This window comes from Theropithecus gelada, chromosome 2, assembly GCF_003255815.1.
Source record: "Theropithecus gelada isolate Dixy chromosome 2, Tgel_1.0, whole genome shotgun sequence".
NCBI classification, from domain to species: Eukaryota; Metazoa; Chordata; class Mammalia; order Primates; family Cercopithecidae; genus Theropithecus; species Theropithecus gelada.
In genome coordinates, this window is record NC_037669.1 from 107,672,900 (window position 1) to 107,696,344 (window position 23,445).

The 23,445-nt window shown below is 34.8% G+C and overlaps 1 protein-coding gene across 1 annotated transcript in view; it reads right to left on the bottom strand.

Moving 5' to 3' along the window:
• The window catches only part of ATP11B (ATPase phospholipid transporting 11B (putative)), a 140,787-nt gene that overhangs the window by 33,855 nt on the left and 83,487 nt on the right, over nucleotides 1–23,445 (bottom strand). Inside the window, exons 15-24 of the mRNA XM_025377365.1 lie at nucleotides 22,512–22,585; nucleotides 22,318–22,421; nucleotides 19,102–19,283; nucleotides 17,637–17,840; nucleotides 12,025–12,178; nucleotides 10,696–10,798; nucleotides 7,534–7,679; nucleotides 6,416–6,475; nucleotides 4,712–4,839; nucleotides 2,902–3,040 (exon numbers count right to left, since the gene is read on the bottom strand). Of these exons, the coding sequence (XP_025233150.1) occupies nucleotides 2,902–3,040; nucleotides 4,712–4,839; nucleotides 6,416–6,475; nucleotides 7,534–7,679; nucleotides 10,696–10,798; nucleotides 12,025–12,178; nucleotides 17,637–17,840; nucleotides 19,102–19,283; nucleotides 22,318–22,421; nucleotides 22,512–22,585 (1,294 nt within the window). The remainder of the gene's footprint in view (nucleotides 1–2,901; nucleotides 3,041–4,711; nucleotides 4,840–6,415; nucleotides 6,476–7,533; nucleotides 7,680–10,695; nucleotides 10,799–12,024; nucleotides 12,179–17,636; nucleotides 17,841–19,101; nucleotides 19,284–22,317; nucleotides 22,422–22,511; nucleotides 22,586–23,445) is intronic.

Consider the following 23,445-nt stretch of genomic DNA (forward strand, 5'->3'; position numbering starts at 1 on the left):
AATACAAAAAAAAAAAAAAAAAAAATGGGATAAAGTCTTAACTTTCTCTGAATCGTTCTGCCCTTAAACCCAAACTATTGCAACTCTTCCTCCTGCTCCTCTCCCAGGATCACCTGTTTGCAATGACTTCATCTTTGCCTCTAGTCACTCCTCTCAGCACTTCCTTCTAGTAACTTTGTCTGTTCTAGGCCCTCAATTGTTTACTGATATCTCATGCTACAACAATATTTAGAAAACAGGAAGCATTCAACATACTCACTGCTGAGCAATGAGATGCGGTCTAGATAGATGTCTAAAAGGATTTTTAGCACAGGGACACATAAGAGGGAGCTGGACCAAAAGGAAAGGGGTCTGTGGGCTCAACTGTGAAGAACAGGTGGTGGTGAGAGAGTCTTGGGGAAAAGGAAGCATGAGCATTCTAGAGAGGGAACATAAGCAATGTCTTAGAATTAGAGAGTAGCATGGCGCATTCTGAGAGCCAGCAAGGTGATTTTCACAGTTAAGAGAGAGTTTCTGGGAGAATTAGACCGGGTGGTATTGAGTAGGACAGGATCTTCCAATATAATGATTTAATAGTAAAAATAACAATGAACACTGCTAAGATGTAGTTAATACTTCTATATGCTAGCCACTATGCTTAATGCTCTACAAATAATATGTCATTTAATCCTCACAGCAAATCTATAAGGTGAGGATTATGTGCCTTTTTACAGGTAAGAAAACTGAGTCTGAGAGAGGTTAACTCATCCCAAATCACTCAAACGATAGCTACAGATGCCAGGATATGAATCCAATTCTGATTCTAACGTGTGCTTCTTTATTACTGTACCTAGTATTGGGGGTAGGGAGTGGCAGATTAATTTCAATAGACAGTAAAGAGAAAAAAGCTTTCATACTAATGGCCAATAACAATTTATCCTTCACTAAGGTTTTATCTTTTGTACAAAGAATGTTCAAGATTTTATTTTAAAAAGTTACTAAAAATTAGAAACAAATTCTCAAATTAAGGGAATACTTAAATTATGACAATGTAATAGAGTATTATGTAATCATGAAAAATGTTCTTGAAGCATTTTTAATAACATACAAAATCACTTAGGCTACAATGTTAAGAAGGGATACAAATTATGAGGTTAATGAAAATAGCAAAAAGGAAGAATTGAAACAAATATGTAAAAATAACAAAGTAATAATATCTGGGTAGAGGGCCACCAGGTGATTTATTTTCTTTATACTTTTTCCTACAAACTTCAAACTTATCACAATGGGTACCTATTACTTTTAAAAATTAAAAAAAGTAGTGACTAGCAATACAAGGTATCTTTAATGTCCTTTTCATCCAATGATGAAGACCCAAATTTCCTCCTTCTTAACTCTCCTCCCGTCTTAATTTTCTCTGGTTTTCACTCCACTATTTAAGGTGGAAGTGTGCATACTTATTCATATGTCTATATATTTGATGGCAATTGCACTGATGGTAAGACTGTGCAGAAGGGCACCAGGTTAACAGTTGTTTCTCAAAAGAATTGAGAATCATGACTAAGCATGTAGGTTTTAAAGTCACATAGATCTGAGTCTGAATTCTATTACTGTAATTTGCTTACTGTGTGAACTTAGGCAAGTTTCTTAACCTCTCTAAGGTTAATTTTCTAACATGCAAAATTAATAATGATATTTTTCTCATACAGAGTTATGGTTTAAAGAGCAAACGCACATAATGTACCAGGCACAGAGAAAAAAACTCAACAAAAAGTAGTTATTATTTGGGAAGTGCTGTAACCTTTATGCTACAAGATTCATATTTTCATCCATATCAGTCTAAATATGTCCTCAAAAGTGAACTGGCAATTATATTTATGTCCCTATTCTACAATATAAAGGGATTTTGCAGAGTTAAGGCCTCTACATTTGAAATCCATTTCCTTTATTACACCGGTGTATTTTGTTATTAGTTTACTTGCTCATTTTCTGTATCCTTTTCAAGATTCTAAGCTCCATGACCAAGTTACTTACCAGAGCCTAGTATAGTACTTGGGAAAGGCTTGTCTTCAATAAAGATCTGTTGAGCAGGTAAAACTTTATAGTGTTCCAATTTCAAATTCTGTATGTCTGTATCTCCAAACGTATTTTGCAACACTTAAGTGGTGGGAATGGAAAAGGGAAACTAAAAGTGACAACCATTTCCAGTCCACCAGAGTCCCTACAACTGCTGTCATTTCTTTTCTTCCTAATCCATTTAGCTAAGCCTTGGAAGAGAGGTCTAGCTCTGCCAAGAGTCTCCCAACATGAGCACTCCAATGAGAACACAGTGTAACAGTGTACTGTCGAAAATGCACTCTTCCCTAATTTCATACTTCAGAAAAGTGGCCAAATTAAACAGTAAGTTGTGACATCTATTGAGAATTGTGAGTGTGCAATGAAGAGTATGGTAGCATTTCCTAGGCAAAAAACAATGCAATTAAAAGCAAACAAACACTAAGTCTTCATTTCTCATCTGAAAAATGGGAGTAATAATACCAGTCTAATAAGAATATTGGGAGGACTAATGGAGATAGAGCATATAAAGTACTTAGCACAAAAGTAAGTACCAAATAAATGGCAGCTATCAATAAAACACAATACTAAGGTGAACAGCATGCAGGGGCAATAACATACCCCGTGTGAGCTAATTTTTGAATAGTAAAATTGTCTAGTAACTTCAGTTTCATTTTGAGATTACACTGTATTGCCTGTCAATTTTCATTTGTATGAAACTTCATTATTTAACCCCCAAAATTTAAATCTTTTTATATTTGCATTTTAATACTTGAAGTTCTATAATTTAAATTTTACTTTATGACAAAAGTTATAAAAAACCATGAAATATTAACAACCATTCTTTAAAAAAACTATATACTTTACCTGGCCATTTCCAAGCAGAGATGTATCTTTCCCTATTAGTAAATAGGAGCCAAAAAAGAAAATAAAGGCATGACTGAAACCCAGGATGGTCCAATAAAGAAATGTTTTAATACTTAAGAGGCGGTTTTTACTAATGTCTCTGTTAAAAAGAAGAAGAGAAAAATAAACACATTAGGGATCATTTATTATTTGCCTACTAAACAATTACTATAATTTGATAATTAAAAAACAAGGTATTTTAAATTTAAAATTGTTTGAAAATATTAGCACAAAGAATAAGTAAATCCAAATTTACAAACCACTACTTATAATACCATACATCTGTTTAATAGCTTATAGTTCACATAATATATTCAAATACATTTCTTCATTTGATAAAGAGATATGAAGACTTGGCACAATGGCTCATGCCTGTAATCCCAGCACTTTGGGAGGTCAAGGCAGGTGGACCACGAGGTTAAGAGATCAAGACCATCCTGGCCAACATGGTGAAATCCCATCTTTACTAAAAATAGAAAAATTAGTTGGGCGTGGTGGCACACACCTGTAGTCTCAACTACTTGGGAGGCTGAGGCAGGAGACTCGCTTCAACCCGGGAGGCAGAGGTTGCAGTGAGCCCAGATCACGCCACTGCACTCAGCCTAGCGACAGAGCGAGACTCTGTCTCAAAAGGAAAAAAAAAAAAGAAATATGATAGGCTGGGCACGGTGGCTCATGCCTGTAATCCCAACACTTTGGGAGGCCAAGGCAGGAGGGTCACCTGAGACTAGGAGTTTGAGACCAGCCTGGGCAACACAGCAAAACCTTGTCTCTACTAAAATTAATAAATAAAAATTTTTTAAAATTAGCCAGGCATGGTGATGTGTGCCTGTAATCCCAGTTACTCCAGAGGTTAAGACAGGAGGATTGCCTGAGCCTGGGAGACTGAGGCTGCAGTGAGCTACGATCTTGCTACTGCACTCCAGCTTGGGTGACATAGCAAGATCCTGTCTCAAAAAAGAAAAAAAGAATTATGATATAGGCATAACACTTCACTTTAATTTTGAAAAGTTGATTTATCTGTTATTATATTCTTCTGTTAACATTCAGTCACTCTGCCATAATGGTCTCTTTTTAGTGAGGTTATCTGAGTTAGGTTCAGCACTGAAGCTCCTAACTTCCCTTCTAATAATAGCTATTATGGGAAGAACAATCTATGCCAATCTTAGGTCAAGCCCTGTCCTAGATAACCTGAGGAATCAAAGTCAATGAATCCAAATCTAGATAATGAGATGCATCTATAAGTGATACTTCAATAGCTACCTGTGTAATAGCTTATGGAGAATACCATAGCTGGTACTGAGGAACAGGTCCCAGTCACATCTCTGTGATTACTTGGTTCTGGGGAAGCAGGAATAAAGCAGAGAATCTGGGGTGGGAATTAATGTCCTCACCTCTGGATTTTGCACTAATTATTACATAAATTTTGCTAACAGTAGAAAAAACACTAACTTTTAGGAATTCTAGAGATTATCAATTATGAATAACTTCTTTTGTGCACATGGTTACTGGTTGCAACAGTAAGTGCAAATTACACAACTGCCCAGTGCTTTCCCAGGATGAAAGTGCTCATTCTTAAAAAACACTGGAAAAATTAATTCAAATTTTGTCTTTGAAAGAAACCTTTTTTCTCTGATATTCAACAACTGTAAATCATACCACAACTGAAGAACTTTCCTTAGGAAAGCATTAATCACCAAGACATAAATAAATCTGCTTATTTTTTACTTAAAAAAACTGAGAAGGCCATTTAATACCAGAAAATACTTACCGATAGAGAGTAGGCTTATTTTGTAACACATGAGGGTCTACATGCTGTTCCAAAAGACTATATATCAGAATAGGTAGGGAAGTAAAACAAATATTGTATAAAGTCAGGTACACGCTATCATACAATGTCTAGAAAGAGAAATTGGTAGGAATGTTGAGATTCTGAATTATGCATTACTATTATGCATATATCACAACTATGCATATTAAAAACAAAATTAAACAGTTTTAAAAATTTATACTAAAATCCATTTTAGTAACTCCAATTAAATAATTCTAATTTGTTTTTAATATTGACATAAACATATAATGTTCCCAGGTTGATACTCTTTGTGCGAACTGGAATATTTTGCTATGTCAGGTGCTTCTGGAATTACAGTGAGTTAGATAAACATTTCAAGATTCTCCACAATTTGATCACTGTGAAGTAATTTTATATAATTCTTCTCCATGTATTCCAGGCATCTTACTACTTGTTCCACATGCAACACATATAGTTTATCTTTCATGGCTTTGTCTCCCTTTCTACATCCTGCCCTTCCTTTAAGGCACTGAACAAGACTATCTTCTTCCATGAAACTCTGCACGATGGCTTAAGTCCTTAACAATATCCTGCTCCTCTAAACAGTCACAGGTACCACTGTTGGTACTAATCACTTAGCACTCTGCCTATGCTTTACATCTTGTTTTTATTGTTATTAATACTGCCTCCCAAATTACACTATAAACTCTCCAGAAAACCTAATCAAAACAGGTCAGTTTTCCCTGTCATATTGTCTTAACACATTCTTTAGTTCATTCAGGTAAACAAACTTTTACTGGTAATCAATGCCCAAGCAAATATTTGGAATTTAGAGTTACAGGTTGTAAACAGGATAAAACAGCAATTAAGAACAGGAAAAACTCATGAAAAACCTAAGATAATAAAGCTCTTTTTTTTTTTCAATAAATTAGAACTAATGTCTTGATCAATTTGAGATGTATAGTATGGTATGTGAAAAGGGTACCTGCCACATTAGTCAGAAGCAGTAGGTCAAAGTCATAGTTTAGTCATTAAGTTAGCAAGGCAAGTTACTTAATTTCTGTGGATTTCATTTTTCTTTTCCAGAAATTAAAACAAAGTAGATCAGGACTGGTAAGTATGTGACATGCATGCAAACAAAGACCTACCCTGTGCCCATTACAACTACTGCTAACGAATTACATTTTCCCTCTGAGCCTGCGGCTTTAGAAGCCTTTTCAATATACTCTAGGTGCCCCATCAATTATTTAAAGGGAGTTTCTGAGATAAAACCTATATGTCATCCCTGGACTAAATCACTATTGCTCCTTCCAAATCCAAGACATTTCGAACCAAAATAAAAATGAGGTGAACCTCCAAGTTATCCGGCCTGGCTTGATTTGGATTTTACAGGAATATCACAAATAAGTTATCAAAATTCTCTCATAAGCTGTTAAGGGTTATTATCTATTTTTAAAAGCATCCAGAATTATATTTTGGTACTAACACTCACCTCAAACTGAAAACCAGAATAAATAAATATTATGAATATTATGCAGGTTAAATATACTAAACAGTTTTGTCTGGTTCCCTGCAGGACTAAGAAAAATGAAAAAAGTCCCTTCAAACATCTATCAAAGTCTGAACATAAATACCTTACTCTAAAAGGAAAGTAACACAAAACACAAGTTTCTATTTACTTACTTGTTGAGAAAACAAACAGTAGAACTGATACAAAAACTGGGGTGTGATAAAGCACACATTCTGAAAAACAAGATTAAATGGAAAATAATTAAAATATTTAGGTCTAAAAGACAAAATAAAAAATAAAAATAATGGCTTTAAAGTATCCAAAAACAATCTCAGTTGGTATGGTAAGTAAAGGATAAGGACTTGTCTATATATAACACGAATGCAGGATTCCCATTTTATCAAAAAATGTCTAAAAACATTCTAAGCAACAGTGCAGATATCAGAATGAAAAAACCCTTGACTCCTCTCATTGCCAAGCAATACTATAATTTTGAATTTACAACCTTCAAACTATTAGTCAATACTTTTCATAATAGTACAATAAGTAAGACTTACTTAAACTTTAGGGCTATGATATCTTTACAACACAAAAATGTTTAAAACATACAATAAATCAAACTATCAAAACTTCTTCCCATCTCAATATACTCATATTACAAGTAAAAGCTAGAAAAATAAGTTAGAAAAAAACTGCCATCATCATCTTAGAGCAATATGCAATCTACATATGTTCTATCACTGGATTGTAGCTATCAATTATAGAAATATATGCAACATAGTACACTCTGGTGTTATTAAATATATCGGTAACAGGGACTCTTAATGTGGGTTCTACAGACTCCCACCTTATACAAAAGGACCCAAAGATAGGACAGTATTTCAACATAATTTGTTTCTTTGTAACCCTATGTATTTTACCTTATGCACATAAAATCTCTATATTGAGGAGCTCACACATTTCACTAGACTACTAAAGAGTCATTCATGGCATAAAAAAGGCTAAAAACCTCTACTTGAAACCATTATATTGGTGTTAAAACTTATTGCTGGTTCAGGACAAAATAACTTTAAAGATATCAAATGTACTGTGTTCCAATTTGCACGGAACCCGTGGGCCACAGGCAACCACTGATTTGCTTTCCGTCAGTATAGAATAGATTCATGACAAAATACTGTTATTTTTACTTATTGAAACTATTTTAAAGAAAAATGTATACAGTTACAACATTCCTTAAATTGAAACTTCATATTACTGTATCAATAATTGGTTCTAAATACATGAAACTCACCTTATAAAAAAAATACTGTACAAGGGTAGCTATTCTAATATAATAGAAATGACCATGAACAAAAAGCAATTTGGAGAGGAATTTAAATCTGGCTATTGCATAGTCACTGTTTCTTGCAGCCTGTCTTCCTTCTTTACCCATGATTCCTATAATAAAAGGGACAAAAGATGTGTTCACTGGTAACTGGTAAGTGTAATTTTCATGATAAATCTGCAAATATCTTATTTATATTAGTTGAACATGCACTTAGGAACTTTAAATTCTATATACAACAGATGTCCAAAAGGTTGTTCTACTTGAATATGTAATTAATATAAAGCTACGATATTTATCAGACACATAACACCAATTTCCAAAGAATTAGAATATAAAAAGATAAAATACAATATAAAAAGTAGTAGTGAAAGTTAAGGATTTAGCAGGAACATCAATATTACACTAATTAGCACAAGTACTGGGTAACAGACTTCTGACGGACAGAATGCTGTAAAATACTTAAATACTTCACTATTTTCAATGAATATAAAAAATATTCAAATTGAGTCATTTGAGATTAGCAAAATAAGCATGCTTAACACTTTCATGAATAAGTCAAAGTGTGCTTTTTAAAAGGAAAATGTGAATTTAAAATAAATTTTTTAAAATGTACAGTATCATCTGAAATCAGTGCATCATTTCATCTGACAAATATGAATACTTTTTTAATGGTTACAATATTCCTTAAGGTTTCAAAAGAGAAGAAGAGTCATTGCCAAGTTTGTATTTTTTAATCTAGAAGCAACTTTTAAAAACTATTTTTGAAAACTAAAACTTTTGTCACAAAAGGATGAAAGTGTTCCAAAATGTATAAGCAACGAAAAAAAAAAAAAAAACTGTATTCATAATCCCTAGAGAAAACCCATTTTTAGTCTGCATTCTTTTAGAAATTTTCTTTCTGCTTATTTCATGTCTGTGTGTGTATGTATTTCATACATACAATAAAATGTGGCTCAGGCTGGGTGCGGTGGCTCAAGTCTGTAGGATCCCAGCACTTTGGGAGGCCAAGGCAGGTGGATCACCTGAGGTCAGGAGTTCAAGACAAGCCTGGCCAAAATGGTGAAACCCCATCTCTACAAAAATACAAAAATTAGTTGGGCATGGTGGTGGGCACCTGTAATCCCAGCTACTTAGGAGGCTGAGGCCAGAGAATCGCTTGAATCCAGGAGATGGAGGTGCCATGAGCCAAGATAGGGCTATTGCACTCCAGCTTGGGAAATAAGAGCGAAGCTCTATACCAAAAAAAAAAAAAAAAAGGATTGTTTTACAACTTGTTTTTGTTGCTTAACAGACTACGGACACTGCTTAAAATGTATACTTGTAATGTATATCTTTATGAACATGCTCAATTTTTTTTCCTACAAGAAATTCCTGCATGCATAATTGCAATGTCAATAGGCATACATTTAAAATTTTGTTTTGAATAATAATTCAGGGCTTACCAATTTATGTTCCCACTAACATTGTATCAGACCGTTTGTTAATCTATACCTTTACCAACTTCAGGTTTATCAATGTTTATAATGGATGTCAATCTGATAGGAAATTTTAACTTCCATTCCTCGGAATGTTAGAGAAACTAAACTTTTTTTTCATACATTTAGTATTCTTTTTAGATTTCTCCTTTTGTGACAACTGATTGCTCACATCCTTCCGCATTATTTCTACTGGAATGTTTTTCTTATTCTCATTAATTTGTTAATACTTTGTAGACCAGGATTATTAAAACTTTGTCATCTATTTTACAAATATTCTTTACTAGTTTGTCCTTTGTTTTTAAAATTTGTTTTGGGAGCTTTTACCTCTGCATGATCTTTTCCCTATAGTTAACTATAGTTCCTTGCTTTGGTGCTGTCCTCAAAAGATTCTTCCACACCTCAAATAACAGAATTATTCATTAAATTTTCTTCTATTACTTTTTAGGGTCTTTGTAAGTGATTTAAATCCTAATCCATCTTGAATTTGTTTTGTTATAAGTAATAGAAAGATACTCAACTTTTCTTTTTTTTCCAATCACTAATCAGTTTTATCCATTTATTTTTTTACTAAATAATTTGGTTTCCTACTTATATGAAATATCTCCTTTGTTATATTCTAAACTTCCAGATGCTTGAATGTATTCTAGTCACTGGTCTGCCTGTTATCATTACAGAATCAAACTGTTATAAATACTGTAGTTTTTTTATGGCTTTAAATGTATGGTATAGGAAGTTATCATCAAATTGCTATGAACATTTACAGAAAATAACGGTATACAAACTAGAAGGACAATTAAGTTTTCAAAATGAAGAGTTAATTATCTGAAAGAGGAAGGAGTTGATTTGAGAGGCACACAGAAAATATCAGACCTGATAACTACCCATTCAGCACATTATAGAGACTATTCCAGAACAGGAATTAGCTTAACTCTCAAATTTTATCCTTCCATAAAAAATACCATGCCCATACTTTTCATTTTGCTCTGTATTTCTACAACAAGATTCTATGGCTAAAAAGGAAAGGATTAATACATTAAATATAATGAAATGATACTAGCAGTCTGAATCTAATAAAAGTTTTAGGCAAAAATAGAAAAGAATAAGGATAAAGGTTATTAAAATGAGAAAACTACTTGAGATTTTATATTTTTATTGCAGTTTGGTGCAATTTCCTGTCTTTATAATTATCTTTAAAAAGGACTGTAGGATTTTTAGATTCACAAATAAACGGAGTTAACAGTAAGATTCTAAAACAAGAACTATAAGTGCAACTATGTAAATCACAAATTTAGAATTTAAAAAGGATAAAATAACATGTGAAAGTACTTTAAAAGGTACAAAATGGCATGTAAAAATAAAGCTACTTTTATTATGAAAAAGAATTGGCAAAGATAAAATTCACTAATGTGGTATTTATTTCCTTTAAAATCTGAAACTAAAATTTGGAATGAAAATATACTAACCAGTGGGCTTAATTATAGTAAGTTTCTGATGGGGCACACTGTGCTATATTATTACCATGTTGCATTTAGTTTTCATTCACAAATTTGATACTGCACTTTAATCTACAAAAAGAAAATTCAAAACCACCAAGTAATACCACCAACTTTAAAAGTTCAGGAAAAACTTTTCAGGAAAAATCAATCACCTATGCCAACATGGGCTTCTTGTATCATGCTTACGTCATTAGCACCATCACCAACAGCCAATGTTATAGGTTTCTCAGGTGATATTTTTATTAGTCTTATTACCTGAAAGACATAATGAATTAGTTATTTATGACACAATTTCAATTTTCTTGCATTTATATAATCATTTATCTGAAATGACTCTAGTAAGAACACTAATGAAATAAATACTTAATTTTCTATTAGACAATAATATGCACTGAGGTTCATTTTTTTGAGGGCGTCTCCACTAAGATTTTAGAAATGTCTTTCAGAAATGTTATAACAAAAACAGAATTATCTTTGGATTTTATGATGAGAAACAAGAATCTTTTAAATATAGCTTAAATATTCAGAAGGCTTAATAATAGTGTAAAAAAAGACTGCACTTAATTGAACTGTTAGGCAAATGTTTTTAAGAAATTATTTTTTCATTTGATATGAAAGGACAATTGTTTCCTCTTGCAATACAATTTTAAGAATTTTAAAAAATCAATCAAGATTAAATTCAATGAACTCAAAAGAAATGTTTCTTTGGCATTCTTAAATGTACTTTTATAAAGAACCTGGGTATTTGCTCTGTTTGGTCTCCAGTTTTAGTCTCCACAGACTGGGGTACATGAATTGTCATAATATCGGTACTGTAACAAAATTCCATGAAGCCCCAAAAATTGGATGTCTAATTTATTAGACCTATATGGGAAATAATCAGTATTCAGATGTGCATTGCAAAGGATATTTGTGAAAAATAGTCTAAGACCACAAATTCCAAATTTAGAATTATAAAAAATGTTTATATAGGCTTTCACTTGAATCACATAGGTAGCTAAAATTTAAATATTTCCTATATATAAGCTTTATATTACAAGTTAATTGGCTTTTCAACTTTTTACACTAAAGCTCTATTTATCACTTTACGGCCAAAAGTAACAGAGAATTATCACTTCATGAGAATGCAAGAATAAACGGAGATCAACAGAACCATCTAAAGGTGCAAGTAACTGATGTCTCCTAGGCTCCTTCACTTGCTAAGTAGCTAACTTGGGAAACATTAGTTATCACAGTTTAATTTCTGCAAGATCACAAACTGCTACTCATCACAGGTTTTCTGGGTCACTATGAATAGTTGAAACTCACTCTAAGAATTCCAGAAGTCTGATGTGCATGGTTAAAATTTACAATATGTGACTGACTCTTGGCAAAATTTATACATTGCACACCACCAAACGGAACTATGTAAGGCATTAACTTTAAATAATATGTTGATATCTAAATAGCTTTAAGGGACTTTTTATAACACATATACATACTTTTGCTTTCTGCAGTGGAGCCATACGACAGCATAATACAGCTGAACAATTTCTGCAAACTTCCATAAATAATTTTTCATGCTCCCTGAGTGCAAGAGATAGGCTGGTCCCATCCACTACCAGCCCATGCTGAATCACATGATCCTCTGTAATTCTAAAAGAGAAAAAATTATATTCTCTGTAAGATACTTTGAAGCCGTATTATTTACACTCATATAGAACAACACATTCTTACTGAAAGATGGATCTTTTACCCACAGCCTTTACTGTTATAAGACTGTTATGTCAGGAAACAAACTGTTTTATTATCTTAAGTTTAAAATTAAGCAAAATTGAGTCACTAATGAGTAAAACAGATAATATTCAATTTTTCTTTTTTTTTGAAACAGGGTCTTGCTCTGTCACCCAGGCTGGAGTATAGCAGCTAACCGCAGCCCTGAGCCCCTGGGCTTAAGTGATTCTCTCACTTCAGCTTCCTATCTGGGACTATATGCATGAGCCACCATGATTGGCTAAATTTTGTTATTTTAGTAGAGATGAGGTTTCACCATGTTGCCCAGGCTGGTCTCAAACTCCTGACCTCAAGCGATCCGCCTGTCTCAGCCTCTCAAAGTGCTGGGATTACACGTGTGAGCCACTGTGCCCCGCCTAATATTCAATTTTACAACGAACTGATATAGGTACAGTAATTATATTTTCTAAAATGTGAATTGTAATACATAATCTGAGGGTATTCTCCCAAATTGTATGAAAAGTCTTACAAAAATCAAAACATTGTTTTAACATTCAGCAAATCCTAATTAAAATTTAAAAAACTATATGAAATCAAGGATGTTCAGGAAAACCCATGAGCAAGATTCACCACACGCATAACAAGCAAAGAAAAGAATGAAGGAAGAGTACTGTCTTGCAATAGGAAACCGATGATGGATTGTAATGCCAGATATTACTGTGGTAGAAGATGGATAACACCTCACATGTGGGCATATGCTACTTCAAGTACAGTCTCACTGCTGGAAGGTGGGCAAACTATTTGTTGCCAGGAAGAGATAAGGAGCCTACACCAGAATGTAAATCAACAAAATCACTAAGCACACTATTTTATTAAACTGCTTCCCCCTGCAATTCTTTGGTAATAACACTTTCTTGATGAAGGAAGTATATGCAGATTTACATTTTGATGTAAGCTCCTTTACGTTGTTGAAAACCAGTACTCAGTGCAGCACTGTGCTATATACACCACAGAAAAGCACCAAAGGTTCACAGAATAGCAGACTCTGCTGAGAACTATCCCTCCAATTAAAAATAAGAAGTGAGAAGACTATTAAATGAGCACAAGGTATAAAAGCTAAACATACATTGATAGATTTGTCTTATAATAAGAAACTTTCATAAGTTAAAGCAATGTCTTTCATAGTATGCCTAATCACTGTTGTGTTGTACTATAGCTATAAAGCAATTCACTTTACACCATAAAGTTTTATAAAATGTATTTTTCTCATTATTACTAATTCTCCAATATCTGAAATCAACACCTATATAGACTACTTTTCTTCCCTATTGGCCAAACTTTATTTGGCAACTTGTGCTGCCTCCAATGTCTTCAGCCTGTCCAAAGCACTACCTGAGCAACAGTCCTCAGAAATGCTAGCAGTCAAGAGTGGGACAGAGATTAGTTTTCCTAGGAAAAGTTCCCAAGGCACATGCAATTAGGTTTTCCTCTGGACAGGCTTCATGAATCACATTATGATCTTACAATCCATGGAGTAATATTTAAGAAATATGGAAAAGCACCTACATCTCTGGCACATAGGTAGCATTTACTCATCTCTGTAGCCCTCATGCATCACTACTCTTCATACCCTGTCCCATCTATACCACTCCCTGGCCATACTTTCTAATTATTTCCTTGAATATGCCCTCCTCTCTCTCAGCTCTGGGAATCTGCATGCACTGCCCCCTTTGCTGCCTTTCTTTTTCTGACACAGCAACTCAGTCACCCAGGTCGGAGCGCAGTGGTGTGATCAAAACTCACTACAGCCTTAACCTCCCTGATTCAATCCATCCTCCCACCTCAGCCTCCCAAGAAGCTGGGACTACAAGTATGTGTCACCACACACGTCTAATTTTTGTACTGTTTGTAGAGATGGGGTTTCACTATGTTGCCCAGGCTGGTCTTGAACTTCTAGACTCAAGTGATCTGCCCGGCTTGGCCTCCCAAAGTGCTGGGATTATTGGCCACTGTGCCTGTAAATCAGGATTATGAGCCACTGTGTCCAGCCTCCCCTTTGCTTCTTTGTGTCACTCTCTGTCCAGTGAACATTTGGCCCCACAGGAGGCAACACAGTCATTGGTTGTTCAGAGCTCTCCCTGGTACCCCTAGTCTAGGCTAGGCTTCTCTCCTCTGTCCTCCCAGAGCTTCTGTTCTTGCCTCAGATACAGTTCTGTAGGGATAGGACTATGACAGTGTATTTACTTTTCTGTTTTCCCCACACACTGTAAGTATCCAGGGCGTAAACAACACACCTTATGTCTCTGTTCCAAATGCCTAGACAGGTGACAATATATCTTTGTGAAGGAATGGAAATATATACTAAAGTTTTCAAAGGTACGAAATTCTTTGTGCGACAGAAGATTTTTATCAAGATTTTTAGAATAGATACTTCCTGAAAGTCTGAATGAATAGGTCTATTGACTTTTATGGTTATCTCATAAAATGTATTCCATCAAAAGGTATCTTTAAAATATAACATAAACTTCACATAGCAAGTGCTATGGTTTGAATGTCGTATCCCTTCCAAAATTAACGTGGAGAGTTAACCCCCATTGTTATGAAGCGGGGCCTTTCGGGAAGTGATTAACTCATAGTGGCTTTGCCTTCATGAAGGGATTAATGCCCTGATAAAAGAGGTTTCAGAGATTTGCCCTCTCTTGCCTTTCATCCCTTCCACCATGTGGGGACACAGCAATCCTCCCTTCAGAAGGATGCAGCAATAAGGCGCTATTTTGGAACAGGGAGCAGCCCTCACTATACAACTTGCTGGTGTCTTGATCTTCAACTTCCCAGCCTCCAGAATTGTGAGAAATAAATTTCCGTTCTTTATAAATTACCTAGTCTCAGGTATTTTGTTACAGCAGCACAAACAGACTAAGATGGCAAGCCTAAAATTCACTTTAAGAGTATAGTCTTCATTTTATAATACAGCTTTTGTACAAAAAAGAAAACAAATACTAATGATTAGCATATTCGTTAAAACCACCTATACACAGAAGACTTAAATAGCCTAAATTACAAATAATAATCTTCTGATGACTTTATTATGTTACTAACCACTGCATAAGCTTTACAATTTTCAGCATTTTTAAAGTAGATATTTATTATTTTTATAATCAGAAAAATTTTTTAAAAATTATTTTTATTTTTTAGGTGAGAGCACGGTTCACTGTAGCCTTGAACTTCTAGACTCAAGTGATCCTCTTGCCTCAGCTTCCAGAGTAACTGGGACTACAGGTACACGCCACACACCTGGATAATTTTTAAATTTTTTGTGGGGACAGGGTCTTGTTATATTGACCAGGCTGATCTCAAACTCCTGGGCTCAAGCGATCCACCTCAGCCTCCCAGGGTATTGGGATTACAGGCACGAGCCACCGTGCTCAGCCAGAAAAAGTATTTAAAAAGGCATATATAAAGTAAATGATTCTAAGCAATTAATTTCTGTGTTTTAGGGAGTTCATGATATTGCAGTATTTAAATGTTTAAAGAGCCACAATGTTGTTGACATTGTCCCCCAGTTGTAGTATAATTAGCTAAATCAATTGTCTTTTTGCACTCAAAGATCCAGTGTGACCCTATTTAAGAGATATTTTAAATAGGCCCTATACAGGGTGCGGCCTGTATATAATATAACCTATAATCCTAGCACTCTGGGAGACTGAGGCAGGCAGATCACCTGAGGTCGGGTGTTCGAGACCAGCCTGACCAACACGGAGAAACTCCGTCTCTACTAAAAATAGAAAATTAGCCAGGCATGGTGATGCATGCCTGTAATCCCAGCTACTCAGGAGGCTGAGGCAGGAGAATCACTTGAACCCTGAAGGCGGAGGTTGTGGTGAACCCAGTGCGCCACTGCACTCCAGCTTGGGCAACAAGAGTGAAACTCTGTCTCAGAAAACAAACGAACAAACAAACAAACAACAACAACAACAAAATAACCCTGTATGGTCTTTTAAAAATGTCTCTTAAATAGGTTTTAAAAAGATGAAATCCAGACTTTGGTATCACATAAATGCCTGCATAAAAAATAGAAATATAAAACACTGAATGTATATTAACAACTACGGTATTGTCTGTGTTTATTTTTCTGGATTAGTATCACAAGACAGCAAACAACAGAAACCCGCAGGAGACCTAACACACTTACATGCAAGCAGCCCTGAGACTCGAATGAAGCCCTCCCTAGTTTACTGTGAAAAATTAGACTGTGTTCAATGGGGCATCATTTGCCCCCATATGCGGCAAAACTTTGATATGCCCATAAAGCATGGATTTACAAAAAAGACAGAATTTAGAGTATAAATTCTTATGAAATAATCTTGAACAGTAAAATGTAGCTTAATTTCCCAGTTTGGTCATGTAAACTAGATCAGGGGTTGGCAAATGTTTCCTGTTATGGGCCAGAGAGTAAATATCTCAATTTTAGGTTTTGTGGGCCAAGAGGCAAAATTGAGGATATAGGTAGTTATCGAATGAGAGGAAAAAAATCTCAACAAAATTTTCACTAAGTTAAGGATGTAGCGATCATTGAGTATAATTTTTTAAATAAGAGAGGTTTACTAATGAGAAGAATGAAAATATTTCTTTTGGGCAAGGGATAATATTTTGTTTAACTGGGGTTCAAAGTTAACATTGCAAATGTTCATCTGTTAATGCCTATCTGTAACGAGATTTTTGCATTTCAATACGATAGAACTGTATGTAATGAGATTTATAATTCATCTTTGAAAATGTCTTTTCAAACAGGTAGCACAGCTAACATATCAATGCATAATAAATAATGCTTCGCCATCTAATTCAAAAATAAAATAATCCCCTATCCACAGTGATTTTTTTAAAAAGTGTAATGTTAAAAGTCCACTTTTCTTTTCTTGTTTTGACATGATGGCCATATACTGACAATAAAAAATGGTAAAATGTCACGATATGGTGCTATGCATGGTACTCCAAACACTATCACATTATATGTATCTCACTGTGATTTGCAGCGTATCAAACAGCAGTGTGAAGTTGAAGAAAAGTATTTTGTAAAGTCTCTGCTGCAACTACTCAATTCTGGTGCTGTAATGTAAAAGCACTCGTTGATAATATGTAAACAAATGAAAGTGTGTTCCAATCAAACTTTATAGACACTGGAATTTGAATTTCATATACTTTTCACTTCATGAAATATTATTATTCTTTGGATTTCTATTCAACTATCAAAAAATGTAAAAACTACTTTTAGCTGACAGGCTGTAAAAAACAGGCAGAGACAGTGGGCTATATCATCGGGCCCAGGGAACCACAGTTTGCTAACCCCTGAAAGGTACGATACAGTTACCTATATTCTTACCTTCTGGCAAGCTGCCTCAACTGTTCAGCACATTCGCTGTCTGATTTCTGGTTTATAAGTTCAAGGATGTTCATGGTTCTATGAAAATGGCCACATGATAAACTCACACTAACAGCTGTTTCATGTTTATCTCCAGTAAGTACCCATACTTTGATACCAGCCATTCTCAATGCTTCAATAGTTTCTCGAACTTTATCTTGTAGTCTGAAAAGAAACAAATTAGTAGTAGAGAATACTTTTATGACTGTATTTTAAGTTAAACTACATAGTATATTTAAGGATAATTCTAAACTCCTTGACCTATGCATGTTATTACATAACATAGCAATATAACTGGAATTTCCTCTCATTAAGAAACATGAATAAACAGATTGGTGATTGGTTAACACAAAATCAACCAATTCAAATCTACAATTTCATATATTAAGAATGTATCTTCAAAGTTGCTATTTATAGGATGAAACTATGTGCTCTTCATAAACTCCTGTTTTATTAGGAAGTCTTACATTTCAAAAAAGAAGATTTTTCTCTTTTTATTTTGATTAAAAAAAACTCAAACCACTCATATAGTTCAAAAATCAGACTGTAGAAAATAAAGGTCTAGCTAACTTTAGGTGAGTCTCAGAAATCTCCTAAGGACAACCAAAAAGTAAATGAAAACCTAGATTTTAAAAATATGCAAACACCCTTAGGTCTAGGTGGTGGAGGTAAACATAACAACAGTCTTAATCTGCAGGATTCAATCTCAGAATTCAGCTAAATTTAAGAAACTGTGAAACAGACATTGAGATAGGTGCTGGGAACAATGACAAAGAATAAATGGACTTCAAGGATTTCACAGGTTAACAGAGGAGAAGTCTTTAAACAAATAATTAAAATATAGTGCCACAAAGACAACAACAGAACTACCTACAATGAGACTTCACAAAGAAGAGAATTTTTAATCCTCTTAGGTGTCAGGAAAGGTCTTACTGGAGTGGACCTAATATCTAAGCTATACTTTATGAATAGGTAGTCACAGAGGGATGGTGAAGGGAAGAATCACCCAGGCAGAAGGCCAACACAGGCACAAAACAGAATAGTTTTAGCTACAGATGGCATGCAGAGACAGTTTGGTATTGTTGAAACATAAAGCAGAAGGAGACAGTGGTAGGAAGGAAGGCTGGAGAATTAAGCAGGTGGTTCAAGTGTTTGCATGACACACTGAGGAGTATTCTCAAGATTCAAGCCTATAAGAAAAAACTATAGAGAGCTGGTTTCTTTCATCTATTTCAGATATCTGGCTAGAGCAAAAATTGTACATACTGACTGGGAAAAATTAAGAATTTAGTTCTCTACTTTGATCTTAAATATATTAATTTATCATAGGATGTTAGTAAAGAGAATTTATGCCACATATTAGAACACTTGGTTACAAAAATTCTTACGAGAGAAAAATAATATTGTTTACTTATCTGATACTTACCTGTCTTCTACTGCTGTGGCTCCAAGTAATATCAGGTCTTTCTCTATGAACTGAAAAACATCTGCTAATTTCTCTTCCCGCTGCTGCAAGGCAGTCCTGGCTTCAAATATGCGTTTATCTATTTCCTCATACTCTTTTGATGTAAATTTTCTATATGCTATACACAGAGTTCTTAGCCCTTTCTGAAACAAACAAAAATTAAAGACAAAAATTGAACACAAACAACTAACAGAAAATCAAGAAGTCACTATCAAAATATACTGAGGACCAAGTACCAAAAGTCAATCACAAATCAATTAAAAAGTACCATCACCTAGTGACAGGAAATAAATAGTGTCACAAAGCCCTACTGATCTGAGTCATGGGACACATATACATCTTTCAACTTCTGATGTTTTTGTAAAAAGTTGCTCAAAATAGACCAGGCACAGTGGCTCACGCCTATAATGCCAGCACTTTGGGAGGCCAAGGTGGGTGGATCACGAGGTCAGGAGATCGAGACCATCCTGGCTAACATGGTGAAACCCCATCTCTACTAAAAATACAAAAAATTAGCCGGGCATGGTGGTGGGTGCCTGTAGTCCCAGCTACTCAGGAGGCTGAGGCAGGAGAATGGCGCGAACCCGGGAGGTGAGCCGAGAGAGCACCACTGCACTCCAGCCTGGGCGAAAGAGTGAGACTCTGTCTCAAAAAAATAAAAAATAAAAAATAAAAAGTTGCTGAAAATAATTAAGGTCACTGAATTGTAGAATATTAGAGCCTAGAATAGATCATAAAGACTATCCTATTAGTGGTTTTTAAACTGTGTTACATGGAAAGCCAGAAAGTTCTTAATATCTTCAAGGCTGTTGAGAGAGAGACAGCTGCAGGTTCTACCTTCCTGTTTTAACTTACAATTCCATTTTTACCTACTTCATAAAATTTCTAAAGCAAAGGAGACCATAATCTCCTAAAGGTTCACTGTATGACAAAATTTGCCTTTCAAATAAACAAGTCAATAAAATGGCCATTATAAAAAATACTTTTTAGATTTATCAAATAAATGATTTTAAGGAATATATCTTTACCAGTGAATTGGAATCAGAATTGATTATCTGGTTCTACCAGGCTCAAAGTTTTCTTATAGTATTCATCTCTGAAAATTGATATCTAAATCTAAAGACTTATAAAGGTTCCTTTTCTTGTTACATGCATTTTCCTCAAGAAAACCAATAATAAATATTCTTTTTTATTTTTAGAGACAGGGTCTTGCTCTGCTGCTTAGGCTGGGGTGCAGTGGTATGATCTTGGCTTACTATAGCCTTGAACTCTTGGGCTCAAGTGATCCTGCTGCCTCAGCCTCCTGAGTAGCTAGGTCTATAGACACGTGCCACCATGCCTGGCTATGTTTTATTTTTTTGTAGAGATGGGGTCTCGCTACATTGCCCAGGCTGGTCTCAAACTCCTGGCCACAAGTGATACCGCCTCAGCATCCCAAAGTGTTGGGATTACAGGCGTGAGCCACTGTGCTGAGCCCCATACTAAATATTCTAACAACAACCTGGAAAGCATAGACTTAAAAATACTATATGACACTATTTAGCAGATTTCCCCTTTTTTTTTTTTTGAGACGGAGTCTTGCTGTGTTGCCCAGGCTGGAGTGCAGTGGTGCGATCTTGGCTCACTACAACTTCTGCCTCCTGTGTTCAAGCGATTCTCCTGCCTCAGCCTCCCAAGTAGCTGGGACTACAGGTGGGGTTTCACTCTGTTAGCCAGGATGGTCTCAATCTCCTGACCTCGTGATCTGCCGGCCTTGGCCTCCCAAAGTGCTGGGATTATAGGCGTGAGCCACTGCGCCCAGCCCTATTTAGCAGATTTCTAAACATTGCCATTCCCTGACTTATAAATGACCCATACCTATAAATGTGCTGCTTTTAGTTGATAAAGAACCATCTGTTATTAATACACGAATTCATTCTATAACAAATACTAAGCACGAACTATGTGCCATCATTATTTTAAATATTAAAATGGTGATAAGGCAGAACCATGTCTTTGTTCTCACAGATGTTACAATGTGGTGGATAAACTGGAACATAAACAATTAGGAAACAAATAATGGGAAAAAAATCATAAACTGTTAAAGAAGGCAGATGAGCAGAGGTGAGTGTGGAGTATACATTTACAGAAATGCAAAAATGAGAGACCATGAAGTTCTAAGACTGAGAGAGAACTGCAAAATAATTTTGTTATTTACATGAATGATGGCTCTTTGTTTTAATAAGATTCCCCTATATTTTTAAATTTTGTAAATAAGAGAGATACAATTCACATACCATAAAATTCACCTCTCAAATAGTACAAATCAGTGTTTTATCGCATATTCACAGAGTTGTGCAATTATCACCACTATCTAAATCCACAATATCTCATTGCTCCCACAAGTACTCTCCTTTTTCTCCTTCCTCCAGCCCCTGGCAATCAGTAATCAGCTTTCTCTGTGAATTTGCCTATTCTGGATATTTCATATAAATGTATTATTAATATATAGCCTTTTTTATGGCCTCTTTCACTCAGCATAATCTTTTCAAGATTCATCCATGTTGTAGCATACATCCGTACTTCATTCCTCTTAACAGCCAACCGATATTCCATTATATGGATATACCACATTTTGCCTATCCACTCATTAGTTGGACATTTGGGTTTTCCATTTTTGTGGCTATTGGAAATAATGCTGCTTATGAACATTCGTGTATAAGTTTTTTTGTGGACATGTTTTCAGCTGTCTTGGGTGTACACCCAGGAGTAGAACTGCTGTGTCACATAGTAACTCGATGTTTACCTTTTGAGGAACTTAGCCAAATTATTTTTCAATGTGGCTGTACCATTTATAATTCTACCAGCAATATGTGTATAAGGGTTCCAGTTTCTCCACATCATTAGGATTCCCCTATGTTTGTTTAATAAACACTCTTTTAAAATAGTGTAGTTTGAGTAGACTTTGCAACCAGAAATGCCCTGACTGTAGAATAGGTTTGAAGAGAAGATATATTTTAGCTTGCGTTAAAAGCATTAAAAGTCAGTTTTCATAAAAGGAATGTGGAGCCAACATACAGTGTAACTAACACAACTGCAGAATTTCCATAATTTTTGATAAATTATAAGAAATAAAGTCTGAAATCTTTCATAAATATATCTTTTAGAGTTTTTTAAATCATAGAAATTTGCACTCACCAAAGCAAATTCATCTACATGAATTCTGGTTTTTTCTATTTCTCCGCCTACACATTTAGGGAGAATTGATGACTCAGCTCCTTTAGCAAATAATAACTTCTCACCTACAGACAAAAAAAAAAAAAAAAAAAAAAAGAGTTATCAAACTCTTAATATTACATAAATAAAAATTCATGAAAGTTTAGATTGGTTACCTGAAGGTGCCTGAACAATTACACTCATTCTCCTACGATCTGAATCAAATTCCAGAATATGAAGTAGTTTGTACCTAAAGAAAAGTAAGAAAGACAAAAACTTTACTTTTTTAAAATAATATGAAGTGACTATATGGAAATAATCCATATATAAGATAAAATGGCTAATTTAGAACAAAAATTAATCACATTTTCATGATAGGTTACATGACATTAATAACAAAACAGGGAAGAAATAGAAGAGACTGACACTGAGTAATTACCAAATGCCATGTATTTTACATACCTTATGTCGTTTAACAACCAAGAGAAGCCAAGAAAGTAGGTCTTATCTCATTTTTATAGATGAAGACTATTAACCTCAGAAAGATTAAGTAATTTGCCTAAAGTCACGTAAGCTTGTGAGTGGCAGAGCAAAGACTGGAATCCACATCTGCCCAGCTCCATGTTTTTCTGACTGAAAAAGGTAACTGATTCTCAGTGCTTTTTTCTGTCCTAATACACCTGACGAACACAACACACATTAATATCAAAGGCTCATTATAGCAATGACTGTGAACCTGGGTGTGTGTGTGCAGGGGTCCATTCCCTCGTGCCTCTCTAGGGAGCTGTAAAAGAATTTGTGTGGCTACATGAGGTGTGGCTTAAAGTATTCCAGATGAATCTTACACAGTGATTTACATATGATATCTTCACACATCTCAAAGAAAAACAATGATTGAATATGGTTTGTAAGTTGATGAAATAAGCTAGACAGACTCTCACATAAAAGTAGCCAAAGAATTGGCCCTATTTAGTATGGAAAAGCATAGTTTGGAAAAGCACAGCTGGAATTGACATACGATCAGAATTGCTAAAACCATGAAAGGAGTAAGTATATTAAGCATGAACTAATTTATCAAAGAATGGAAAAACTAGATATAGACAGCTGTTC